General features: G+C 52.6%; 2 protein-coding genes across 3 annotated transcripts; both read left to right on the top strand.

Moving 5' to 3' along the window:
* Positions 1-232: 232 nt before the first annotated feature.
* Positions 233-6,517, top strand: PTCRA (pre T cell antigen receptor alpha). Of its 2 annotated transcripts, XM_067755827.1 has the most exons (4): positions 233-290; positions 4,082-4,402; positions 5,254-5,298; positions 5,875-6,517. In XM_067755827.1, the coding sequence occupies exons 1-4, from the start codon at positions 233-235 to the stop codon at positions 6,342-6,344; spliced, it is 894 nt and encodes a 297-aa protein (XP_067611928.1). In that variant the 3' UTR covers positions 6,345-6,517. The 2 variants fall into 2 exon arrangements, 1 of the variants encoding a protein (XP_067611928.1); XR_010947267.1 differs by lacking the exons at positions 233-290; positions 4,082-4,402; positions 5,254-5,298 and adding an exon at positions 5,652-5,729 and having other exon boundaries at positions 5,875-5,981.
* Positions 6,518-9,563: 3,046 nt separating this feature from the next.
* Positions 9,564-18,172, top strand: CNPY3 (canopy FGF signaling regulator 3). The gene is given in 8 exon segments (XM_067752957.1): positions 9,564-9,877; positions 13,673-13,796; positions 14,453-14,507; positions 14,585-14,707; positions 16,684-16,806; positions 17,042-17,159; positions 17,484-17,626; positions 17,628-18,172. Coding segments are annotated over 8 exon segments (1,305 nt in total). The 5' UTR covers positions 9,564-9,702; the 3' UTR covers positions 18,072-18,172.
* Positions 18,173-18,501: the final 329 nt, after the last annotated feature.

Raw genomic sequence — 18,501 nt, 5'->3', positions numbered from 1 at the left:
CTGGTGTGGTAGTGGCACTCTGAGTTCCCTGGACCCGTGAGAGAGTGAGAGAATGCTGGGTTTGGGGGCCAGGGTGAAGGTGGGAGGGGCCCTTCACCTGGGGAAACGGCTCCGTGGTGGAGCAGCTGAGATGCAGCTGGGCCTGTGGCCTGCGAGGCAGTCCTGTGGCCGCCTCCTCCCCCAGCCCACAGCCCAGGTCTGCAGCTGGGTCCTGCCTCCTCTCAGGTGGGCCATGCCTGGGACTTGGCTGTTGCTTCTCCTGGCCCTCGGGTGTCCAGCCCTGCCCACAGGTGAGCGCCCTCCCTGCATCCCTCTCTGTGCCCCGTTAGTCTGCCCAAGCCTACTCCCTCACTCTGGGCGTCCCTAGGTGTGGGAGGGATGCAGGCAGGCAGGACAGAGGTACCTGGGTCCTCTGGGGAGGGTCTCACCAGAAGCCCATCATCCCCTTCCCCATTGTATTATACCTCCCAGCTATCTTGCTCTGGGGCCCCCAAGTCCTGCTCCCCTGGAGCCCACAGTGTTGGGAAGAAGGGTACTCACCTCTCGGAGCAAGCTGGACAGGTGTGTATGATGGGGGGGGTAGCCTGGCTGTGTTGTGTTATATGGGGTGATGGGGCACGGGCAACATGGTGAGGTCCCACCCTCCTTACTGTCCAGTCTCCTACCCTCAGGGCTCAGGGTGTCTCACGTTCACTCCCAGCTCCCCCTAAAAATGGGCTCTCAGAAGTCTCAAGGCCTCAGTGACTTCCCAGTGTATTGACCCCCGACCCCGATCCAGGTCCTCCAAAGATCAAGGCTGGAGACAAAGGAGTCAAATTCTGAGAATTCCAGCTTCATCTAGAAGCTTGTGCATGTTTGCATGTGTGTGGTGGGGATAGGTCCTTGACTTTGAGTTGGGGCATCTCCTTGTTCTAAAGCTGGCCCCCAGTATGTCACCACCTCGCCCTCGCTAGGGAGATAAACCACACCCATGTGGATCGGGGAGAGCCCGTGTCGGGAGGCCTGAGCTCTGGGAAAGAAGCAGCTAGGGTGAGGAGGAGCAATCCTGGGAGGTTTCAAGGAGGAGGGAGATGCTGAACTCAGCTAGGGGAGTGTGTCTCTCTGTACAGCTGAGAAGGCTCAGGAGGTTGAGGGTCCTGGAGCTCATTGCCAGCCTTCTCTCCTCCCTTTGTTTGTGATGCCTTATCAATATTAGTATTGATACTTATCTGCCAAGGTGTTTTATATTCCTGATTTTTATTCTTCACAGCAATTTTACTGGGCTGGTGTTATTAACCCCATTATATCAATGGGACAATTAAGACTCTAAATTAAGTGGACAAGTCAAGAGTCAAATCAACTCTGTCTGAGGACATGTCCCAGGCTTGGTCCACTGTGTCATGTAGCAAATCTTAGTCATCCTTCCAAGTGGGGTAGTCTGTGGGATTTGGAGTCACCGAGGTCTGAATTCAAATCCTGAGCGGGCTACTTACCATACTCCTGCTTCTAGGTCAGTTATTTGACCTTCAAGAAATCTTTTGTGAGGGAATTCCCTGGCAGTCCAGTGGTTAGGATTCCTCTGCAGGGGGCACAGTTTTGATCCCTGGTCGGGGAACTAAGATCCCACATGCCACGTGATGCAGCCAAAAAAAAGAAATATTTTGTGAGCACCCCCCCCACCTCTAAGTCCCCACGAGATTCTATGGCCTCCCTTCCCGGCACCCTGGGGCATTTCTTTAGCCTGGCTGCACCTAACTCATGGTGTGAATTTGTTTGTAGGTTTTTTTGTTTGTTTGTTTGTTTGATTTATTTTATTTATTTTTGGCTGTGTTGGGTCTTCGTTGTGGCACGCGGGTTTTTCATTAGGGTGGTTTCTCTTGTTGCAGAGCACGGGCTCTAGGCACGCGGGCTTCAGTAGTTGTGGCACGTGGGCTCAGTAGTTGTGGCTCGAGGGCTCTAGAGCACAGGCTCAGTAGCTGTGGTGCACGGACTTAGTTGCTCCGCGGCATGTGGGATCTTCCCAGACCAGGGCTCGAACCTGTGTCCCCTGCATTGGCAGGTGGATTCTTAACCACTGTGCCACCAGAGAAGTCCCTTGTTTGTAGGTTTTAACCTTTGAGATTTTATTTATATGAAAAGGTATCCAACTGTTCTTTTTTTTTTTGGCTGCACCAAGTGGCTTGTGGTATCTTAGTTCCCCTACCAGGAAGTGAACCCAAGCCATGTCAGTGAAAGCACTGAGTCCTAACCACTAGCCCGCCAGGGAATTCCTGATGTCCAACTATTCAAAACTAAGATTTTGTCATATATTAAATGAGTCATCTTTACCAAAAAGAATAAGTTTTTGGAAAATCAGGACTATTCTGAAAGATATAGGACAAATGTTTGCAGTACCACATGACTTATTTTTGTTTTTTTAATTATAAAATAATACAGATGTACACTTTATTTTATTTATTTATTTATTTGGCTGTGTCGGGTCTTAGTTGCGGCACTCGGGATCTCCATTGTGGCATGCGGGATCTTTAGTTGCCGCATGTGAACTCTTAGTTGCAGCATGTGGGATCTAGTTCCCTGACCAGGGATCAAATCTGGGCCCCCTGCATTAGGAGCGCAGACTCTTAGCCACTGGACCACCAGGGAAGTCCCCGGACATACACTTTAAATGGGTGAATTGTATGGTACTTGAATTATATCTAAACAAAGCTGTTAAAAAATACTACAGGGACTTCCCTGGTGGTGCAGTGGTTGAGAATCTGCCTGCCAAGGCAGGGGACACGGGTTCGAGCCCTGGTCCGGGAGGATCCCACATGCTGCAGAGCAACTAAGCTCGTGCTACTGAGCCTGCGCTCTAGAGCCCGTGAGCCACAACTACTGAGCCCGTGAGCCACAACTACTGAAGCCCACGTGCCTAGAGCCCGTGCTCCGCGACAAGAGAAGCCACCGCAATGAGAAGCCCGTGTACCACAATGAAGACCCAATGCAGCCAAAAATAAATAAATGAAACAAACAAACAAAAAAAATACTACAAACTTACAGAAAAGAATGGGGAATAATACAAGAAACAACCATGCATACTCCACTCAGATTAGCAAATAGTTAAAATGTTGCCATATTTGAATCAAATATTATTTAAAAGAAACAAAAAGTTACAGATACATTTGAGGCCCCTTTTGATCTCATTCCAGATTCTATTTCCTTCCCTTCCTCCTCAGAGGTAACCACTCTCTTGAGGCTGGCACAAGGTACTATAAGTATTTGTTTGCATCTGCTGTCTTTCTCATGGGACTGAGATCATTGAGAGCAGGGACAATATTTTAATTAATGTGTATCCCCAGTGCCTGGCACAGAGAGATTCACGTATGATAGATAGGTGACAGAAGGATGGAAGGATGGATGGATGAATGGAAGGAAGGAAAGATGGATAAATGGATGGATGGATGGATGGATGGAAAAACATATAGATGGAAAGTAGAAAGAAGAGATGTAGAGGAGATGGATGATGGAAGAAAGGATGGATGAGGGACTTCCCTGGTGGCGCAGTGGTTAAGAATCCACCTGCCAATGCAGGGGACACGGGTTCGAGCCCTGGTCCGGGAAGATCCCACATGCCGCGGAACTACTAAGTCCGTGTGCCACGGCTACTGATCATGTGCTCTAGAGCCCGCGAGCCACAGCTACTGAGCCTGCGTGCCACAACTACTGCAGCCCACATGCCTAGAGCCTGTGCTCCACAACAAAGAGAAGCCACTGCAATGAGAAGCCCGCACACTGCAACAAAGAGCAGCCCCTGTTCGCCGCAACTAGAGAAAGCCCGCGCACAGCAACGAAGACCCAACACAGACAAAAATAAATAAATAAATTTTTTTTTTAAAAAAAGAAAGGATGGATGAATAGATGGGAGAATGAAAGGATAGAGGGAAGGAAGGTGGTTAGATAGGTAAATGCAAGAAGAGAGGGATGGATGAGTGGGTAGAAGGATAGATTAATGGTTGGTGGAAGGATAGATGGAAGGAGAGAAATCCAGAGGGAAGGATGTGAGATCCTGACCTGGGAGGGCAAGGACAGACCTAGCCCCCTACAAGTGCGTGCTCTCTTGCAGGTGTGGGCAGCACACCCTTCCCCTCTCTGGCCCCACCAATCACACTGCTGGTGGATGGGAAGCAGCAGACTCTGGTGGTTTGCCTGGTCTTCGACGTTGCACCCCCTGGCCTTGAGAGTCCCATCTGGTTCTCAGCTGGGAATGGCAGCTCACTAGATGCCTTCACCTACGGCCCTTCCCCAGCAGCTGATGGCACCTGGACTAGCTTGGCTCAGCTTTCCCTGCCCTCTGAGGACCTGGCAGCCTGGGAGACCTTGGTCTGCCACACTGGACCTGGGACTGGGGACCACAGCCAGAGCACACAGCCTCTACAGTTGTCAGGTGGGGACAGAGCCTGGGCCCCTGTGGTTGCTCCCTGCCCCTTTCACACACCCTGAAACCAGGATATGGTGGCAGGGAGGGCAGAATCCAGGCCATGGGGGCATGAAGGGCATCTAAGTGCCAACCATCTAGGTGATGTGATGTCTGGGGTCAAAGGAGGGTGGCTTCAGGGTCCTGAGTTCTGGGATTTGAAACAGTGATATCTCATTCAAATCCAGGCTCTGATGCCTGACTTCCAAGAGGTAATAATGTCTCCTCCCTCCTAGGTTAATATCTTTCTATGTATACCCAGGGTTAATATCTATATCTATATCACCCTAAATATGACACCCTATTAGAATCAAACAATAATTAAATATTAAGTTGCTATCACTTACTTATTGTTTATTCTGTGCCAGGCACTGTTGTAAACACTTTACACTTATGAAGTAGGTCATATTATTCTCATTTTATAGGCAAAGAAAGGTTAAGTAACATGTCCAAAGCCAGCTATTATTATTATTGACCAGATGACTTACTTTCTCTTTTTGAATTATGTTTGTTTTCTCAACCTCCAAATAGGAATGTTTGTTGAGTAAATGTACTGCCTTCCAAAGAAGGCTGCTAAGAAAATTGATTCCTTGTCTAAAAGTGCTGAGGCATCTCTAGGGGCAGGAGGACAGCCAGGAGAGAGGGAGATCTGGGCCCCTCAGAGGACTTGCTGCAGATGGGCTCAGGATTCCCACTACGGGTTCATTTGTCCATTTATCCAGTGCTCCAAGAAGAGCTGCCCTGAGCAGGGCCAGGGCATAGCACTGGGGTGGAGGGCACAGCCCATCCCAATGACTTACTCCTTTCTCCTTGACTCGCAGGAGAGGCTTCCTCAGCCAGGACCTGCCTCTGGGAGCCTCTCAGGGGTGAGTACCAGGAACCAGGACCTCAGGCCCTGTTGGGCTCTGGACCTGATGGGTCCCCTCAAGAGGCTGCCTTGCCGGGTTGGGGCACTGGCTAGCCTGGGCCTCTGTCTACCCCTGGGTCAGGTGGGGATAGATCCTCTGACCCCAGCATAATTCCTGGACGCCAGTTGAGAAGCACAGGTGAGAGCTAGCAGAAGGGTCCTTGAAGCTCTCCTTGGGCAGCTCAGAGGGATGGCCTCAGCATCCGAGCCTTGGGAGACTCTTAGGAGTCTAGGGCGCCCCGGAAGACAGAGCGGAGGAAAGTCCCACCCCCCGCTGGATGCAGTCATGAGCCAGGTTCTACTTCCCTTCCTCTGCAACCCAGTGCTAATTCCTGCCTGGCTTGCATCGCCTTGGTTGCTGGGGAATCAAATTAAATGAAGGCTAGGAAGGTGTGTGTTATTATCACCAGTCAGAGCTGAGGTTAGACACCAGGAAGGACGTCCCCTGGGTTCCCTCTCCTCTGGTGAACCTTCTCGCGTGCGTGGGGCTGAGCGCCAGCCTCTAGGCCGCTCACCGGCTCCTCTTCTCCCGCAGGGACCCGGGGCCGGGCGCTGCGGCTCGAGGCGCTGCGGCTGCTGCTCTTCAAGCTGCTGCTGTTGGATGTGCTTCTGACCTGCAGCCGCTTCCGCGCCCCGCCCGCCGCGCGGGGGTACCCGGCCCGGGCGCCTCGCCCTGGGGACCCCGGGCTCCCCGCGGCCCCGCGGGCGGACCACCTTCTCCTCCCGCAGCCTCCGCCACCGGGAGGATCGTCCGCAGACCCCACCGACTGGATTCGCCACAATGATGGGTGGACCACAGGCCGAGGGCTCAGCCTGTCCACCCCGCCGGCGCTGCAGCCCCGGGACGGCCGCTGGGTTCACACGCGCCCTCCGGGTCGGGATCCCAGGAGCCCTATCTGGGAGGAGGGGGCCGCCGGTGCTCAGGGCGTGGCGATCGGGACCCGCCCTCAGTATTCCTGCCTCCAGCCTTGGAGCATTTCTCTGCGATCTGCCTCCTCCAGCTGACCCGAGCTTCCCCGGGGGCTAGGCTCCGTCTCCCCGCCTCAGACTGACGGCTTTCTGAGGGAAAAGGCTTTGTCTCTCCCATCAGATTGGAAGTCCCTTGAGGGTGGTGATTGACCCAGACACTGGGACATTTGAGGTGCTGATAACTGAGAACAATTAAAGGAGAACTTATATGACACAAGCAAATGAAAAATATTTTAACTCCCGTCTGCTCTGGGAGGAGGGAACTTGGCAGATTTACAGGAGGCAGAAATCTGGGAAGGCTTCCTGAGGGTGAGAGCCTGGAAACTGCAGAGTGGGGCTGGGGGTTGGGGTGGATGTGGTCCCAACTCTGTCTCCTTTCCTCATCACCAGGCATGGGGCAAGGCCCCCTCCCCCTCTCTGTCTCCTCACCCTCGCCCTGACCTCTCTGAGAGGTCAGGGTGAGGAGCCCATGAACCCAGGAAGATGGGGCACTGGGCCTGATGTGAAGTCTTGTACAGACTTGACAGAAAAGAATAGGGCCAGGGGCTTCCCTGGTGGCGCAGTGGTTGAGAGTCCGCCTGCCAATGCAGGGGACACGGGTTCATGCTCTGGTCCGTGAAGATCCCACATGCCGCGGAGCGGCTGGGCCCGTGGGCCATGGCTGCTGAGCCTGCGCGTCCGGAGCCGCAACGGGAGAGGCCACAACAGTGAGAGGCCCGCGTACCGCAAAAAAAAAAAAAAAAAAAAGAATAGGGCCAGGATTCCAGAGTAATAGGATCATAACCACTGCCAAGAGCACAGATAGTAATTCCAAACTTATACATTATTAATCAATTAAGGGTCATTATTCATTTGACAAATATTCACTGAGCTTCGACTCTGAGCCAGGCACTAAAGAGGTTTTAGTTTCGTTTTGTTTTGTTTCCTAAAGAGGGTTCTTGCACTGATAGAATATGAGGCTCCCACAGTGGGGTGTAACCTGTGTGTCCTCCGTTAGTCCAGCTCTTGCAGGAAACCCTGCCTTTTCCAGAGTTTCCTCTCCAGTAATCACCCCAAGAATCTCTGGGTGCATTCATGTGAATCCAGATGTCCCCTGGGGCAGTGCAGGACAGTTCCCTGGATCAATGGCCCTACTTCAGTCTTCCTTCCCCCAACGTGGCGGTGAGGAACTGTACTCTTAACACTCCCCACACACATGGCATCAGTGACTCCCAGCTTGCCAGAGCCCCTTTGCCCTTTTAGCTACTCTTCCACGAAAACCCTCACCTCTCCTCCACTGTTCATCTCTCACCAGCCTGTAAGGAGACTCTCCCAGCTCTTTTCTGGATCCTTCAAGGAGGGACAGGGCACAACTTCTGGGGAATCAACCTGTCCACCATCCCCACAGAGCCGGCTCCTTCCCTAACACACAGAATGAGGGAGGGGTAGGCTGGGTGGGGGTGGGGGCGTATCCAGCCATAATCTCAGAATTTCTCCAGCCACTGTCCCTTCCCAGCTCTCAGCCCAGATGTTGAGCCCAGGGCTCCTGCCAAACTAATCTGTGTCTCCGTAAATGTCCTCTCAGAGGCCCTTTTGTTTATCCTGGAAGCAGGCTTCCCTTAGCTTCAGCCCTCCTACCCATCTTGCCCCCCTTCCCCCCAATCCTGCCCTGCCCCAGACTCTGAATCCCCACTGTGGCTGCATTAATGTTATTTCCCAAGAGGGTTCCTGGCCAGACTCTTGAGCCTCCTCAAGTCGTTTAAAGCCTAGAGAGCATGGAGGACCTCAGGACAATGTCCTGACCCTCTACACTGTGGAATTCTACATACCACAGCTCCTGCCTATCCAAAGTGCCTTGTCACCCACACAACTCTTTTAAGCTAAGAAACTAAGATCAGGGGCTTCCCTGGTGGCACAGTGGTTAAGAATCCGCCTGCCAATGCAGGGCACAGGGGTTCGAGCCCTGGTCCGGGAAGATCCCACATGCCTGGAAGCAACTAAGCCCGTGTGCCACAACTACTGAGCCTGTGCTCTAGAGCCCACTCGCCGAGAGCCTGTGCTCTGCAACAAGAGAAGCCACCGCAATGAGAAGCCTGTGCACCACAAAAAAGAGTAGCCCCCACTCGCCGCAACTAGAGAAAGCCCACACGCAACCAAAAATAAATAAATTAATTAATTAATTAAAAAAAAAGAAACTAAGATCAGGAAATGACAAGTCAATGGCCTGAGCATCAGTCCTTGAAAGTCTTTATAAAATAGCATAAATATCCAACCTCTAGAAAGGAAACAAGAGACACTGGAAAACACGGATTTATGGACAAAAATGGAATTTGCAGACAACCTCCCAGAGAAGCAGCCTTGGTCTGTGCGTGTCCATAGAACACTGAGCTCAGGGCCAGCCTGAAGCAGCCCCAAAGACCCAGAGAGTCCTCCTCTTGATGACACAGCACAAGGGGGTTTCACTGAGCAACTCCTTGTGCTAGGCACCCTGTTGCTGGGGAAGCGGAAGAGAAATCAATCATTCACTAGCCAAGTCCCTGCCTTGTGGGAGCTCAGAATCCAAAGAAAAAAACAATAGGCCAGAAAAGGGAGCCAGATTACACACTAAAAAGAAAATTATTGCATGAACTTTTTACAATCTGCTCAGTAAGCCTTAATTCTATTAACCCGTTTGAGCGTCGCAGGAACAGGCAAGTCTTGAACAGCAGCTCGGAGGATCACTTTGTCATCATACAGATTAAAACTGAGGCTCAGAGAGGAAATGATTTGTTCTAGTTCTCACTGGGACAAATCTAGGGTTACTGGGCCCTAAGAAAGCTGCTTGAAGGCTGGGGACTCTTGGAATCGTCCAGGTCTCATCCACAGCGCCTACTAGAGTGACCGGCAATTAGAACAATAACAACAGCAGCAATAATAATAATAAAATTTAAAAACTGGTGCTCAGTTAGTACTAGCTTCATAATGACCCCAGGGGAGAAGCGACGTGCAAGGAGGCGGAGAAGGCAGTGAAGACGCTCTTTCCCGTACCTTTCAGGACCAGGGCGCTGCTTCCTCTTCCCTAGCCCTGGTCCTCCAGCCCCTCCCAGAGCCTCCGTTATGGCATGGGCAAAGATGTTGCCATAGGTCACTGAGGGCACCATCCGCTCTCTCATTGGCCGAGGCCGAAAAAAGATCGTTCTCCGTTTCGCTAGAAGGCAAACCCCGAAAAGCCCATTGGCTGCCTAGTCCGCGGGCCTTCGTCGGCTCTGGGGGCCGGACGAGGCGGCCTAAAGCGGGAGTAGGCAGGAGGGGCTCCTCGTTGCCCTGGTTACGCTGAGGCACGTGTGCAGTCCCGGAAGCGGCTCCGGGAAGCTGCCTAGCTCGCGCAGCCGGAGGAAGCGCAGCCGGGTCCGCTCGGGTCGGGTCCGGCTGGGCCATGGAGCCGTTACCTGAGCCCGCGTCCCGGCCCCGGCCCGGGCCCAGGGCCCGCTGTCTTCTGCTTCTCCCCTTGCTATTGCTGCTGCTGCTACTTCTGGCGGCCCCGGAACTGGGCCCGAGGCAGGCCCGAGCAGAGGAGACCGACTGGGTTCGACTGCCCAGCAAATGCGAAGGTGAGGGGGCGGGGCTTGAGGAGAAGCGTCGGGGGATCGAAGGCCCTGGGCTCTCCAGCGGGTCTCCACTCCCTGAACCTGCTATGTGCCTGGCCCTGTGCTGGATGTTGGGGACACAGGGGCGGGCGAGAGTTCAGGTCTCAGTGCACTTGGAGCTCAGAAATCGGTGAAAACAAGCACTTATAATCGGGGTAGTAGATGCCGTGGTAGGGGAGGCACAGAACTTTGGGGGCTGGGTGAGGAGCATCTAAATCTAGCCCAGAGATGGGGGGAAAGGCTTCGTCCAGGAAGCCCTGAGCGATTAGGAGTTAGCCGGGTGAAGAGAAGTGAAGCCACAGATGGAGAGGCCTACAAGCAAAGGACAAGTTTGAGGAACTGAAAAGATCCACATGACTGGTCTTGGGGGAAGAAGAGCTTGAGACGCTCCGTTTGTGCCCTCACGGCAACCTATTTTGTGTCATTGGAAGTCTCCCCCACTAGCTGTGAGCTGCGGGCAGCGACCTTGACTCAGATAGCGATTCACACAGTGCCTAGTAAGCAGCCAGTAGTTGTATTTGGAATAAATATGAGTGAAGGGGGTGGGGGCGCTGTGGGTGTGTGTGGAGGGGGGAGGAGAGTCTGAGGCCGAAGGGGTCACTTTAGGAGAAGAGAGCCTGGGGGAACTTCCTGAGGGAGGAAGATTTTAGGAATATGGGAAAAGAGTGAATCCCAAAGGCCTCCCAAGGTGTGGCACTGGAGAGAGAGAGAAGGAGAGGGAGTGGGAAAGAGAAAAGAGCGCCAGCACGCAAACCAGCGATTCAGGACTGGGAAGGGCCTACCTTTTATTTCCTCCCCTCCATTTCTCAGTTTCCTCTTCAGGCCTTTACACCCACTCCTTCCTTCTCCCCTCCCTAACCCCAGCCCCCCACGAAAGTTGGCTATAAATTTGTTGCATCCTAACACAAAGCGTACAGTCGGCCAGAGGTTCCCCAAGCACTGGGAAGTGGGGGTAGTTTGGAAAGCATAACCTTTTTGTTTGAGAGATTAAAGGTGAGATGCTTCAGAGCTGAGCTGACCTCACTGGTCGGCCTCCCAATGTGGATTCTAGCCTCTACTTTCTCCCTCACTGTCTTGAATAGACAGTCAGAGGGTTATGATGCCTTCCTTTCTTTCACTCTTCTTTTAGTCATAGCCAACATCTTTTGGGGGTTTCAGTTCCCCTTCTCATTTCCTATCTTATTCTAATACCAAAGAGCCCTTACTGTTTCTCTTATTATTCTCATAGCCTAAGAAGTTCACATTTCTTTTCCTTAGACTCATAATAGCACAGAGCTGGCAAAGATCTTTAGATCATTCTAGTCCAACCTGATTTTGTAGGTAATTAATAAAAATAATTTTAAAGGGATTTTCAGTCATAGGAAGGCTTGGCAAACTCCAACCCTTAGGCTCCTCTTAATCATGTATATTTACTTTTACTTATCACTGTGACATCTTTGGTATTAAATGCTGACTATCTGGCCAACAAATCCTGCCTCCTGGCTCAGTAGGCTGAGTGGAAGCGGCCTTGGCACAGAGGAAGGAGAACCTGCCCAGAAAAAAGTGGGTGGATGTGCATGAGGATCTGGGGTCTGTGCCATGAGTCTCCTCCAAGTCTGGCTCTCGGTGGGACCCCCAGAGGGGGTCTTGAAGAGGTAAGATTTGGAAGAGTTGGGCAGCAAGGTTGTGGTTGATGGGTATAAGAGAGATGAGTTGATGGGTGCCAACCTCCGGGGCCTGGCATACTGCATGTTGAGGGTGTGGAAGGGGGGGGGCACAGGAGCCAGAAAAATGATGAGCTTGTACACAGTACAGGACAGAAGAGGGGAGGGAGCCCAGATGGTCCTGGATGGAGAGCCAGGGAGGTGAGACACCCACAATTCATTGCAGACTCTGAGGTCACTGGCTTACATTTTGGAATTTTCACGTGTTCCAAGTTCTCCAAGCCATCTATTAATGCATATGTTATAAAATTTCACCAAACAAGCCTGCTGGGGATTTACTTGTTTCAGTAGTAAGTTGGTTTTCTACCCAACTCTGCTGTTGGTGTTATAACAACGCTGATGGCATTTAGCCTGCAGACCACGTTCCACTCGGAGACGTCAGAAGCTGCTCGAGCACCAGCACAGTCTCTCTGAGCAATATTTATCAAGTATCCAAATGATAAAGTCCAAGACTAGAGGAATAAAGAAAAAAATCCAGTACATGATCCTCATTTTGAGTGCCCTTGTAGTCGAATCAGAGAGACACATGAGATGACGGAGGCCCTTAGTGAGAGCATGGATCCTGCAGAGTCTCAGAATGAAATCAAGAGCAGGTGGGAGTCATCCAGAAGGGCTTCCTGGGGGAGGGGGTTTTTAAGGTGAGGTTAGGAGAATGGACAGACACCCCCTGAAGGGGGACATCATGCACTTTCCTGAAGCCCCAGGCACTGCCCACTTTCAGTGGTAGCACTCCTTATGCAGTGGTAATTATTTGTTTACACTTCTCTCTGCTCCATTAGATTGAGTATCTACAAGGGAGGGACCTTCTTTCTGTCTGCGTATCCCCAGGCAGTGCCTGACACAGGAGTTGCTTAATAACTGTTCAAGGAAGCATAAGAGGAAATGAGAAAATAAATGAACAAAAACAGTAGAAACAGGCCTGTGGGGGGAATGCAGCAAATTAATTTGGTAGGAACAGAGAGCTGGTGTTGGAACAACATATGAAATCAAGAAATAAAACAGCCATGAAAGACATTTTGGGGGGCTTCCCTGGTGGTGCAGTGGTTAAGAATCCGCCTGCCAATGCAGGGGACATGGGTTCGAGCCCTGGCCCAGGAAGATCCCACATGCCATGGAGCAACTAAACCTGTGCATCGCAACTACTGAGCCTGTGCTCTAGAGCCTGCAAGCCACAACTACTGAGCCCGCATGCCACAACTACTGAAGCCTGTGAGCCTAGAGCCCGTGCTCTGCAACAAGAGAAGCCGCGGCAATGAGAAGCCTGCGCACCGCAACGAAGAGTAGCCCCCGCTCACCGCAACTAGAGAAAGCCGGTGCGAAGCAAAGAAGACCCAACACAGCCAAAAATAAATTAATTAACTTAAAATTTTTTTAAATAAATAAAAAATTTAAAAAAGACGTTTGGGGAACAACTGGGGAAATTTGAATATGGACTGAGTATTAGATGACATTGGAATTGTTAATCTTCCAGTATGGTGATTTTTATGGTTAGGTAGGAGAAGGTCCTTGTTCTCAAGAGATGCGTGATGACTTGTTTAGGAGTGATGTAAGTCTACTTACTTTCAAAATGGTTTAGCAAAAACAATGTGTATATTGTTGACATCTATTATTATCACATTGCTTTATGTTATATATTGGGGAGAGAGTGTGATAAATCACTAACGACTGTTTTTTTGTTTGTTTGTTTTTACTAACAACTGTTGACTGTGAGTGGAAGGTATATAGTTATTCGTTGTACTCTTTCAGCATTTCTATATGTTTGAAAAATTTTTAAGTAAAATAAATGATTGTGGGGGTGGGGAGCAGGAAGGAGCTGGGAGGAATGAAGCCAGTAGGAATAAGGGCCAGGAGTGGACAGGGGGCAGTGGGATCTTGGAGCCCGCTTTCACCTACTGAGCTCCATTTGGTGGTCTGGTGCTAACTCCTTTCTCTGCCCCAAGCATTGACTCAACCCAGTCCCGGAGAGGCGTCCACTCGGGTCTGTTTTGCTGGGAGCCAGCTCCCGTCAAAGGCTCAAGATGCACTCAGTAGGCTGTGCTGTGTCTCCTTCCCCCAGTGTGTAAATACGTCGCAGTGGAGCTGAAGTCAGCCTTTGAGGAAACTGGCAAGACCAAGGAAGTGATTGACATGGGCTATGGCATCCTGGACCGGAAGACCTCAGGAGTCAAATACACCAAGTCGTAAGTGAAGTGGTAGGGAGGGGGGCACTGCCCTGGTCTGCTTTGTCCCTCGAGGCATCAGCAGCTTGAAGTTCCCTTCTCCCTTCTGGCTAGGCAGACCCACCAAAGGGAGGCAGCTCTAACTGAGACCTAAGTTTGCCCACTGGTTCTATCCCCAACTAATTGTGTGGCCTTCATAAATCCCTGAATGCCTCTGGGCTTCACATTCCTCATCTGTAAAAGCAAGACTGTTGGACCTTATCAGTGATTCCCAGGCTCTTGGATTTTATGGATTAATTTTTTTAAATATAGAATTACTGGGGAATTCCCTGGTGGTCCAGTAGTTAGGACTGGGCGCATTCACTGCCGTGGCCCGGGTTCAATCCCTGGTCAGGGAACTAAGATCCCGCAAGCCTCGCAGCGTGGCCTAAGAAAAAAAGAAAAGATTACCAACTTCTAACTTTGCCAGGTACAAATATTAAAAACAAACCAAAAAACACTTCCATCAACTACGATCATCCTTTCAAAATGAAGTGATATCTTAACATCAAACTTTAATACATTTTACTTTATTTTTAAAAAATCTACTGAATCATTTAGCTTTATTTAAAAAAACAAAAACAAAACTTCCTTCCCGTAGAGCTGTTAAAATTGTGTCTCTCTGGTCTGTGTTCCAGCATTTCAGAGCCCCCCCAGATGACCTATCTTCCTTCCAGCTCTGCCTTCCCGTTGGTGAGATGTGCAGGTGTTGGGGTAGCAGGGCTGGAGGGACGGACCACTAATCCACGGGGGTGAGGAGGGGAACTCAGGCCCTCTCGTGCTGCTGTCTCGGCAGGGACTTACGGTTAATCGAAGTCACTGAGACCATTTGCAAGCGGCTCCTGGACTACAGCCTACACAAGGAGAGGACCGGCAGCAACCGATTTGCCAAGGTTGGGTTTGTGCTGGCCCTTCATCCCCACTGGGGCCAGGCTGCATGTTTAAGTGTGTCTGCTGGTCTGGGTGCCACTGGAAGATCGTGCCCTGGGAGCATCCCTCCTCGGTCTCTCCCCGTTCTTCATCCATTGCTGTTGGCACCCCTCCCTTCCTGAGCGGCCTGACTTTTCAGTGGCAGTGGGCACATCCCTGATGGTCTGGGCCTGCCCACTGGGGTCCTGCCTCAGCCCCAGATAGAAATGCTCCCGGGTGGCAGCCCCCTCGGAGGCCTAAGCACTCGTGCAGGGAGAACTCAGGCTGTGCCGAATTGTGAGGGTTTAGAGGAGATGTCAGAAGACTCTTGGGGGGCGGTGACTGCCACGTCCCTCCTCTGGGCCCACAGGGCCCCTACCTGGACCTCCATCATGGTGCCTTTGTGACATTTATTGTGCTTACTGTGTACACGAATGCTTCTCTCCCTGGAGAATGAGCTTTCTTGCAACAAGGCCCATGTTTCTTTGTCTCTGCATCTTCCATGTTTGGTAGGAGAGTTGTGTCCCACATTTCTCCACCTAAGTACCCTTATAGCAAAGGAGATCCATCAGAAACCCCTGGGAAACCTAGGTGAATAGTATCAAACCCCAGAAGTCTTAGGTTTTATCTTTATAATGGGTGTTAATGTTGTACTTGGTAATAAATCCATGTTTAATTTAAAAATGTTTAACATTATTTTCCATAGCAAAAAAATTAGAACCAACCTAACCATTCACCAGTAGGGGAGTGGTTAAATAAATCAGTGTGGCCATTCAGTAGACCATTTTGCAAAGGGTAAAACGAAGAATGAGATAGCTTTTTATGAACTGAACTAAGATCATCTCCAAAGTATATTATTGCGGTACGCGGGCCTCTCACTGTTGTGGCCTCTCCCGCTGCGGAGCACAGGCTCCGGACGCGCAGGCTCAGCGGCCATGGCTCACGGGCCCAGCCGCTCCATGGCATGTGGGATCTTCCCGGACCGGGGCACGAACCCGTGTCCCCTGCATCGGCAGGCGAACTCTCAACCACTGCGCCACCAGGGAAGCCCCAAAGTATATTATTAAGTGAAAAAGGCAAGGTGCCGAATGGTGTGTATGATACATACTGCTGCTTGTGTAAAATGTGGGGGTGGAAGAGAGGACATATTTGTGTGTATATTTGCTTCTAGTCGCGTGCATGATCTCTGGAAAGATAGAGGAGAAATAGTGTGTTGTCTCCGTGGAGAAGAATATTTTTTATGCAACCAAGAGTCCTCCCTGCTTCGCCTGTGCCTCTTCCCCTCAAGGAAAGACACAAGCCATAGGAAGAACCCGAAGCAGGGAGTGGGCCTGGATATGGGGGAGGTCACAGTGAGGGGAAAGAGCCAAGACCAACTTATTTCCTAGAAAAGGAGTATTTGTCCAAAGGGCCTGAGGGCAACAGCAGGCTTTTTTGGTTTTTGGGTTTTTGAATAAATTTATTTATTTTTGTCTGTGTTGGGTCTTCATTGATGCGCACAGCCTTTCTCTAGTTGCAGCGAGCAGGGGCTCCTCTTCATTGCAGTGCGCCGGCTTCTCACTGCAGTGGCTTCTCTTGTTGGGGAGCACGGGCTCTAGAGCGCAAGCTCAGTAGTTGTGGCACATGGGCTTAGTTGCTCCATGGCATGTGGGATCTTCCCAGACCAGGGCTCGAACCCGTGTCCCCTGCATTGGCAGGCAGATTCCCAACCACTGTGCCACCAGGGAAGCCCCAGCAGACCCTTTGGAAAGAAGGAGTGAGGGGAGGCAGGACAGGGCGTGTGTGTGGAGGGGTTGTGGGTTGCAGGTCTCAAAGAGGGGAGGGGAAGGTCAGGACAAGTGTGAGAAGCTCTAGGGGGTCTTGACTTCCAGCTGGGTCCTTGGGCCTCCAGCTCCACTGGGAGAGGAGGAGGCAGGGAGAGGAAGGGTCTCTGCCTCTCATGTCTGGTCGCCTCTTCCAGGGTATGTCGGAGACCTTTGAGACGCTACACAACCTGGTGCACAAAGGGGTCAAGGTAGTGATGGACATCCCCTACGAGCTGTGGAACGAGACCTCTGCAGAGGTGGCTGACCTCAAGAAGCAGGTGCGGACCCCTCGGCCCTCAGAGGCCAGCTGTGCCCCACAGAGCTGGGTGGTGGGGGGTCCTCAGCTGAGGAAGGCCACCAGGAGCCGGGGGACCGTGGTCAAGTCGTTTCACCCCTCTGGCTGCAGCCTCCTCGGGAATCAGCCACCAGCCTGGTGGGCGGCGGGGCTCAGCTGGGCTCCTCTGGGAGAAGTCGGCGCCGGGCTTTGCCAACGCGAGGCGTTGTGGTTAACAGTGCGACGTGCTGGTGGAGGAGTTTGAGGAGGTGATCGAGGACTGGTACAGGAACCACCAGGAAGAGGACCTGACTCAGTTCCTCTGTGCCAATCACGTGCTGAAGGGCAAGGATACCAGTGAGTCTGAGGGCACGTCAGCCCTCGATTGTGTTGTTTGCCTCCCCCTCAGGGGAGGTGGGTAGGGGGAGGACAGAAAAGAAATAAGAAATGGGGGCATCGTAGCATCTGTCCTCAGGGAGCTGGATGGGACAGGGTGGGGTCAAGGCCTGACGCGCCCGGTGCAGAGTAACGTGTGGATGCCTCAGATGCCCCAAAACGGGCCTGGGGCCACAATGAGGCAGAGCTGGGACGTGTTCCAGTCGCCGCCCCCAGTGGCTCCGCAGCCAGTGCTCCTCACCCAGCAAAGCAGTCTGTTGACGGTGTCTCTCCTCCTTGCCCCAGGCTGCCTGGCAGAGCGGTGGTCTGGCAAGAAGGGGGACACAGCCGCCCTGGGGGGGAAGAAATCCAAGAAGAAGAGTGGCAGGACCAAGGCCTCGGGTGGCAGCAGCGGTGGCAGCAAACAGAGGAAGGAGCTGGGTGGCCTCGAGGGAGACCCCAGCCCCGAGGAGGACGAGGGCATCCAGAAGGCTTCCCCCCTCACCCGCGGCGCCCCCGAGGAGCTCTGAGCCTAACTCCGCTCTCCTGCTGACCCAGAGCCCTGACCTGGGAGCTGGAGGATCTGGGCCCCGGCTCTGGCAGACAGCGGCACCGGGCTTCAGCTGTGCCTGCCTGGGCTGCGCCTCTTCTGCCGCAGACAGACTCCAGCCCTGGAAGAACTCAGATCAGCTGCGGGCAGCCCAGGCCGGCCTTTTCCCTCTGCCCAGCGTTCCTCTCCTGACCCAGACTTCAGGCGGGCTCTGCGCTCTGAGGACTGCCCAGGACTCCAGTGTGAACTCGGACAGGCAGGTGTCGAGCTGGGCCCCAGGACTGGGGCTCCAGAGCCCCGCACCCCCTCGCTTCTCCGGCACTGACACCGGGAAGCAAGACTGAGGCCCCAGCTCCTCCTCTCTGCACCCACCCCTCCTGTGGACACCTTGCACTCTGCCCAGCCCTCCCCAGGGCTCACAGAGTAAAAACCTTTCGGCCTTTTTCGTTTGGATTTCTGAGTCCTTTTCAGCCCCTCAGAGGGGCATGGAGCCCCCTGTGGCTCTTTCCTGTCCCTCACCTTCCAGCCTTGGGGGCTGAGGATGGGAGGCTGTTCCCATCCTCCCATCCCTGAGGCCGAACCTGCTGACTGTGGGGAAAGCAAGTGCAGGGAGGGCCCGGGGGCGCTGGGGCGAGGGGTGGGCCTTGGGTATGCGGTGGGGCCCCTCAGCTGCTCTTGGTCTCCCCGAGCCCCCCAGGCTGGGAGGGGCCTCACTTGTGCCCTGGTACCTGGCTGCCCTCATTCCTTCCCTCCCTCCCGCCTCTCCTCTCCCCG

Source organism: Pseudorca crassidens, chromosome 10, assembly GCF_039906515.1.
Source record: "Pseudorca crassidens isolate mPseCra1 chromosome 10, mPseCra1.hap1, whole genome shotgun sequence".
Lineage (NCBI taxonomy): Eukaryota > Metazoa > Chordata > Mammalia > Artiodactyla > Delphinidae > Pseudorca > Pseudorca crassidens.
Note: the sequence above shows the minus strand (reverse complement) of the source record. Positions and strands in the feature narration are given on the sequence as shown.